General features: G+C 39.2%; 1 protein-coding gene across 4 annotated transcripts in view; it reads left to right on the top strand.

Moving 5' to 3' along the window:
- Positions 1-1,325: 1,325 nt before the first annotated feature.
- F8 (coagulation factor VIII) overlaps positions 1,326-7,893 on the top strand; it is a 99,741-nt gene continuing 93,173 nt past the window's right edge. The window contains exon 1 of one of the 4 annotated variants that reach the window (XM_074359553.1): positions 1,326-1,700. In XM_074359553.1, coding sequence (XP_074215654.1) covers positions 1,555-1,700 — 146 coding nt within the window. In that variant the 5' untranslated portion in view covers positions 1,326-1,554. Of the gene's footprint in view, positions 1,707-7,893 lie in introns of all 4 variants that reach the window. The other 3 variants (XM_010967088.3, XM_074359554.1, XM_045504408.2) reach the window with 3 other exon arrangements.

Genomic DNA, 7,893 nt, shown 5'->3' with positions numbered 1-7,893 from the left:
GTCTCATTCTGAGCATTAAATCCGATCGTGTGTAAAGCATCTGGCAGAGAATTATCACTCTATATTGTAACTGTCTCCCCGACTGTACTGTGACTTCCAAAAGGCAGAAACTGGATTTAATTCATGTCTGAAGCCTGGAGGTATAGCATAACTGTTCAGAGCATGACTTCTGGAGCCAGATTAAATGGATCTGAATGCTACAGTTTACAAACTGTGAGACCATGGCCAACTTGCCTAACCTCTCTGGGCTTCAATGTCATCACCTGTACAATGAAGACAAAAACACTAGCCACATTAGAAAGCACTTAGAACAGTTCCTGAAATACATAACCTGCCAGCTCTCTGCAAACTGGTGCCTGGCAGAGAGAAGGTCTCAGCAAATGTTTACACAACAAGGCTTCTTCCTGATTGTTTCCAAGCTGGACAACACCTTGCCAATTGCTCCCAAACACGTTCTCATCTGTGCAGAATTGGACTGTCAGTAATAACATTTCTTATAGAAACCTTGGTCACTATTCTTATCAGAACCTATACTTTGAGGTCCTTGGGGAGATTCTCACGGCTCCTAATATACATCAAACTGAGTAGGGGCTTTGCTTCAGCTCAGCAAAGCTACATTTTGATGTAAGGAGATAATAGCCTCAACCAGGGCCAAATGTAAACAACCTCAAGAAGCCTCAATGCAAGATGAGTAAATACCTGAATGCTGGGTGATTGTGAGTGCCATGTAGAAAAATGAAGCAGAGAGAGATCAGTAGAGCCAGTGTGGGCAGAAAGCTTCCAAGGTCCATATTTGAGCCCACTGAGAAGGCAAGATTTGAGCCAAGACTTGAAGGAGATGTGGGAGTGGAAATGTGTGGAGATCTGGGAAACGTAGCCAGAGTGAGATGAGACCTTGGAGATAGGGAGAAGGGACATGCAGATTGTGGGGAATACTCTTGGTCATGGTAAAAATGCAGGAGTTTACTCTGAGTGACATCAGAAGCCAGTGGAGTGTCCTGAGCAAAGAAGTGACAGGATCCGCTTTATGGTTTTAAATAGTCATTCAGTGGTGTCTGTGAGAGGAAAGGGTAGAAGCAGGGAGGGCAAGTGGATTCCAGCATCTTAAACAACATTTAGAGCATTTCTTGCTGCGGCTACAAAGGAAGGGGGTTGGGGCACACTAGGAATGCAGATACAAATTAGAGTTCCACTTCACCTTGACTCCCCCTTCCTTTCCTTAAAGCTTGTGGTGGAAGCAGCAGCCCTGCGCCCCTGCTGCTTTCAGAGGGGAACGGGTTAAGCTTTAGCTCAGCCTCCCTTTTCCTACTCACTTCTTCCTGTGGCTACTTCTTACTGCCAGAAAGGAAGCAATCCTGTCCCCTAGAGCTCAGGGCTAATGCTGCTGTCACATCCAACCAGTAAGGTTTCCTAAAATTCTTTGCGAAAATTTTGGGACTTTTCACCAAATCATAAAAAAAATTTCCTTTTTTTTTTCCCCTGGGAGCCAAAGATATTTTAGAGAAGAATTAATCTTGCATTTCTCCAGTTGAATGTTTTCTTGCAATAAGAGCCATGCAAATAGAGCTACCCACCTGTTTCTTTCTGTGCCTCTTGCCACTAAGCTTCAGCGCCATCCGAAGATACTACCTGGGCGCAGTGGAACTGTCCTGGGACTATAGGCAAAGTGAACTGCTCAGTGAGCTGCACATGGACACCAGGTAAAGGTATATGCTAGAGGGACCCATCGGGATTGCGGGGATGTGACTCTGGCTGGATGAAGGGGCAGACATCAAGTTAGGGTGGCTGTGATGCTACTTAAGCCCTGTAAAAGCATTTCCAGGTAAGGTGTGCAGGCATCTATGTTATTAGCACAAATGCTAATTGCCAATCCTTTTCATAGATCTAACCTATGTATTGATATTTTTTCCTGTTTTGTCCACTGCCTCTATTTGCCACATGCTGCCACTCTGGAAACTAGAGGGTACAGGAGAGTGAGGGCATAAGAGACAAAACAAAACTTCCCTCAGCTTACCCCCAAGTTTCTGTAGAGGGAAGAGCAGTAAGAGCTGTCAATATTACACACAATTTTGGCGTAAGGAGACTCTTCGCCATTAGTTCAGAAGCTTTTCATCTTTTGTGGTTCTGGTACATTTTGGGAGAGTAGTGTTAAATAATCTTTCCAATATTATCTATGATCATTTACTTATTCAGATTTTCTACCTCTTCTTCGGTCAGTATTGGTTATATATATTTTCCTAGAAAGCAATCTATTATGCCTAGATTTAATAATGTATTGGTATCAAGTTACATGATAATCTTGTGATATTGTTAAACTGTCCTGTGTCTGTAGTTACATCTCCATTCTTATATTGTGTACGTTCTCTTTAACTCTCTTAAATATAGTATTTCCAGAAAGTTTCTCGGTTTTATTGGTTTTGTCAAAAACCATCTTTTGGTTCTATCAGTTTTTGCTTTTATGCTTATTAATTTATTTCTTCTTCCTAATTTCCTTTGGTTCATTTTGTTGATTTAAGTTTTTGCTTATCGAGTTGAATGCTGACATCATTTCTTTTAAATTGTGCTTTGTTTTCTTTAAATGTGTATTATAAAGATTTAAACCCAATACATACACAACGGTAATTAGTCTTTTTTGTTTTTTTTTCTGCTTTGCTGAAATGAAGGGAATATTTCCTTTTAAGTTTTAATTTCCAAAAAAGGCCAGAACTCTTCAAACACTCTACCATCAACATATAGGGATGCCCTTCTCCATGCAATCACATCAGCAATAAGTTTTATCTTGCTTTTTTACTTTTGCCAGCCTAGTAGGTATAGAGTGATGTTGCATCATTACATTAATCGCATTCTTTTTGTTTCTAATGAAGTTGAGCATCTTTCCAAATGCTTGTTGGCTACATTATTTATATTTTAAGATTTTACTATTCATATGTTTTGCTCATTTTTCTTTGCGCTTTCTTTTTTTAATTATGAGAAACATTTTATCATTACAAATGTTAACCCTTTTTGATGCTGCATTCATATACTAATGTATATTGCAATTTTCCCCAAGACCTGTTGTTTGTCTATTGACAGTGTTTATAACTTTGACCAAAAACATTTTTAAGTTTTATAGTAAAATACATCTCTTTTCTTTCATATCTTCAGAGTTCCCAGTGTTGGTTAAAAATGTTTTATGCAACTCACAGACATAGTAAACAATTTTGTGGTTACCAGAGGAAAGGGGGTGGGAAGGGATAAATTTGGGACTTTGAGATTTGCAAATGATAACCACTGTATAAAAATAAATAAAAAACAAATTTCTTCTGTATAGCACAGTAAACTATATTCAATATCTTGTCGTAATCTTTACTGAAAAAGAGTATGAAAGAGAATATATGTGTGTATATATATATATATATATATGCTTGACTGGGACATTATGCTGAAAGCCAGAGACTGACACATTGTAACTGACTATACTTCAATAAAATAAATAAATAAACTTTAAAAAAATGTTTTCTGCACACAAAGGTTGTTTATGTATTCTCCCGGATTTTCTTGCAAGATTTTTTTACTGTTTTGCCTTTTACATTTATGGCTTCAATTCATCTGATAATTATTTTTGTATATGGTATGTGAGTGGGATCTGTCTAGTTTTATTTCCATCCAGACCGATAGCCTATTGCAATGGCACCTTTTATCAAATAATACATCTTTTGCCACTGATTTGAATAAAAGCATTCATAATATAAAATTCTCATATATATTAGTATCTACTTCTGGATTCATTATGCTGTTCCATTTATCTACTTTTATCTTGTTGTGCCAATCCCATATTGATTTAATTACAGTGGGTCTATAAATATCTTCTGTTATCTAGTAAGTGAAATCAATCCTCAACTGCTCTTTTTGTATCTTTCTTAACATTTCTTAGGCATTTTATTCTTCCATGGAAAAACATTAAAATATTTTTTCAATTAAAAAGATCCAAATCCTGTTGTGATTCTAATTGGAATTTCATTAATCTTACACATTAATTTTATTAATATAATAAATGTAAGTAATTTATTTTTACATTTATGCCTATGCATTTTATAAATGTGTGGCTATTTTTTTTTACCTTTTTTATTGAGTAGTAGTCATTTTAAAATGTTGTGTCAAATTCCAGTACAGAGCACAATTTTTCAGTTATACATGCACATACATATATTCATTGTCTCACTTTTTTTTTTTCGGTTTGAGCTACCAACAAGATCTTGTGTATATTTCCCTGTGCTACACAGTATAATCTTGTTTATCTATTCTACGTTTTGAAATCCCAGTCTGTTCCTTCCCACCCCCCACCCCCTTGGCAACCACAAGTTTGTATTCTATGTCTATGAGTCTGTTTCTGTTTTGTATTTATGCTTTGTTTGTTTGTTTGTTTTAGATTCCACATATGAGCACTCTCATATGGTATGTTTCTTTCTCTTTCTGGCTTACTTCACTTAGAATGACTTTCTCCAGCAGCATCCACGTTGCAGCAAATGGCGTTATGTTGTCGGTTTTTATGGCAGAGTAGTATTCCATTGTATAAATATACCACATCTTCTTTATCCAGTCATCTGTTGATGGACATTTAGGCTGTTTCCATGTCTTGGCTATTGTAAATAGTGCTGCTGTGAACATTGGGGTGCAGGTGTCATCCTGAAGTAGGGTTCCTTCTGGATATATGCCCAGGAGCAGGATTCCTGGGTCACATGGTAAGTCTATTCCTAGTCTTTTGAGGAATCTCCATACTGTCTTCCACAGTGGCTGCACCAAACTGCATTCCCACCAGCAGTGTAGGAGGGTTCCCTTTTCTCCACAGCCTCTCCAGCATTTGTCATTTGTGGATTTTTGAATGACGGCCATTCTGACTGGTGTGAGGTGATACCTCACTGTAGTTTTGATTTTCATTTCTCTGATAATTAGTGATATGGAGCATTTTTTCACGTGCCTATTGATCATTTGTATGTCTTCCCTGGAGAATTGCTTGTTTAGGTCTTCTGCCCATTTTTGGATTGGGTTGTTTGTTTTTTTTCTTATTAAGTCGTATGAGCTGCTTATATATTCTGGAGATCAAGCCTTTGTCGGTTTCATTTGCAAAAATTTTCTCCCTTTCCGTAGGTTGTCTTTTTGTTTTACTTATGGTTTCCTTTGCTGTGCAGAAGCTTGTAAGTTTCATTAGGTCCCATTTGTTTATTCTTGCTTTTATTTCTATTGCTTGGGTAGACTGTTCTAGGAGAACATTTTTGAGATGTATGTCAGATACTGTTTTGCCTATGTTTTCCTCTAGGAGGTTTATTGTATGTTGTCTGATGTTTAAGTCTTTGATCCATCTTGAGTTTATTTTTGTGGATGGTGTAAGGGAGTGTTCTAGCTTCACTGTTTTACATGCTGCAACACATAGTGGACAATATTTGATGTTGCCTGTACTTAATTTTAGTCATTTTAATGACTCATGTATCTTACTGTATGTTTAATTTGCATTTCTCTGATGACTAAAGATGTTAGGCATCTTTACATGTGTAATTGGCCATTCCTGTGTTTTCTTTAATGAAATGTTTATTCAGATCTTTAGCCCATTTTAAAATTGAATTGTTTGTCTTATTATTGTTGAGGTTTGAGAATTCTTTGTATATTCTGGATATAAGTACGTTTTCACATGTATCTGTTTTCAATATTTTCTCTCAGCACAATTGTTTTCATTTTGATGAAGCCCAGTTTACCTTTTTTTCTGTTGGTTGCTTGTGGTTTTGGTGTCATATCTAAAAAGCCATTGCCAAATCTAAAGTCACAAAGATTTACACCTGTATTTTCTTCTAAGAGTTTTATAGTTTTAGCGCTTACATTTAGTTCTTTGGTACACTGAGTTAACTTTGGTGTATGGTGTGAAGAAGGGGTCCTTCTATAATCTATATAACCTGCAGTTGTGCAGTGTTAATGACCCTGAAGTGGAGGCCCAGATGGTCAGTAGCCTGCTATCTAAGTGAACCATCAGGCACTTGTCCATTAATGTTGGTCTTGTTAAATATTAATATTGAGATAATTATATTTAATGCATTGTGCTTTTTACTGTAGCTTTTGCCTAGCATGCACCCTCAGACTGTTATAGTGAATAATAGTCTGAGAATAAAATTGAATTGAATGAAGAAAATGATTTATTTGTTATCTAGCTTTCTGTTGTTTTATGGGCAGCCACATGTATTTACTAGGAAAAAGTTGATAGAATTTTTGTTTTGATGACACCACTTTATAGTCTAGATCATTTTGATCCTGATTAACAGGATAAGCTGACTCTGGACACATCCTGACAAGTTCTGCCAAGGTTTGAAGTAAACATCTGGGGAAATTCAGTTTTATATTATCTATTCCTGCAGCTGCTCAACTTCTAAACAAGGGTCAGGGAATATAATAGGTTTTCCGATTGGGTTTAGGTAAAATGTGAAAGAACAGTACAGGTCAAGGACATTGTTGCCAGATATATTTGGCAAGACTTATACATCAAATCCCAAGGGAAATAGCAAACAAAAAAGCTCACAAAGGTTAGGAAGGAGTAAGACCCGTGAACCCAAGAACATTTTGTCACTTATCATGCAGATTACCCTGAAGTTGAGACATAAATCACATCCCACTTCACTTGGGCCGAGGCCTTCTTTTTCTGTCTCAGAATCCTGTTCTTTTACCCGGCCGTTGGTTTCCACTCTTCCATCAGAGGGAGGAAAAAATGTTTCTGTGTACACGTGATCTTGTTCCCTCTGCTCTTCCACGCTTGGTCTAGTAAACTTTTTTTATGTGTCTTATAATTTCATTTTAGTCAGTAATATTAAAATGAAAGCACTGTGCTCGTGTATGTCAAAATACCTGTCTCTGGACGTGGGTCTGAGTCTTGTTAGAAACTAGTGAAAACTTTGGAGAAGCTGAATAGGGTAGACTCAGCAAAATCAAGGAGATGGAATGGGAAAAGGGGACAGGAACAAATTAGGGGCGAGTTGATGACTGTGAAAGGGCATAGTCTGAAAGTGGTCAGGAGATGGGACAAATGAATTGATGGGAGGAGTCTACCCAATGATATAGACATCAAATAATGTTGTTAAATAACTAAAAACCATAGAGGTCTATGCCAAGGCTAGTGCCATGGAAATTTCTAGAGACGAATGAAATCAGATCACATTTAAATGTGAATTAATATCATGGGTTCGGTTACTCAGAAGGGACAGTGAGATGGAAATTAATGTGCAGGAATTTTATTTAGAGTATTCTTGGGATCAACACCTGGGGAAGCAGGGGTGGGCGGGCGAAGAGGAAGGCTGGGCTGCAGCGCAGGGGTGGACAGAGGGGAAGGCTGGGCTGCAGCGCAGGCCCACCTCCGAGGAGCTCTGGAGCTGGAAGGACCCTTCTGAGGCCCCTGTATCTTCATACTGATCAGTCATTAAGCACTGGTTGTGCTGGGAGGGGGCGTGACCTGCTCCGGAAAGAGGTATGGTCTATTCTGGGAATGGGCGTGGCCTACCCTCGGAAGGCCCAGTGGGCTGGTTCAGGAAAGGGAGGTCCAGGCCCCTCTGGGTTGGGGGTGACCCCGGGCAGGCAGCTCTCTGAAGAGACTGAAGGTTGTCTTAAAGCTGCACCTTCCCCCAAGTGGCTGTGGTTCGAGTAGGTTCCTTCCTCCCCACTTCCTCCCCTTCCCCCTCTTTCCCCCCTTCTCCATCCCATCCGCCCCGCTCCCTCGACCTCCCTGTCCTCACCTGTATGGGGGCAACTTCTCCAGGTCCCAGACGCCATGGCACCGTGCCCCCCAGGTGGTGTGGCTGCCCTGGGGGGTGTGACCCGTTGCTGGTCGCCTCGTGGGACCACTCCCTCTTGTTCTCTGCTCGTGCCCTGGGGCTCCTGTCC

This window comes from Camelus bactrianus, chromosome X (genome assembly GCF_048773025.1).
Source record: "Camelus bactrianus isolate YW-2024 breed Bactrian camel chromosome X, ASM4877302v1, whole genome shotgun sequence".
NCBI lineage: Eukaryota > Metazoa > Chordata > Mammalia > Artiodactyla > Camelidae > Camelus > Camelus bactrianus.
Note: the sequence above shows the minus strand (reverse complement) of the source record. Positions and strands in the feature narration are given on the sequence as shown.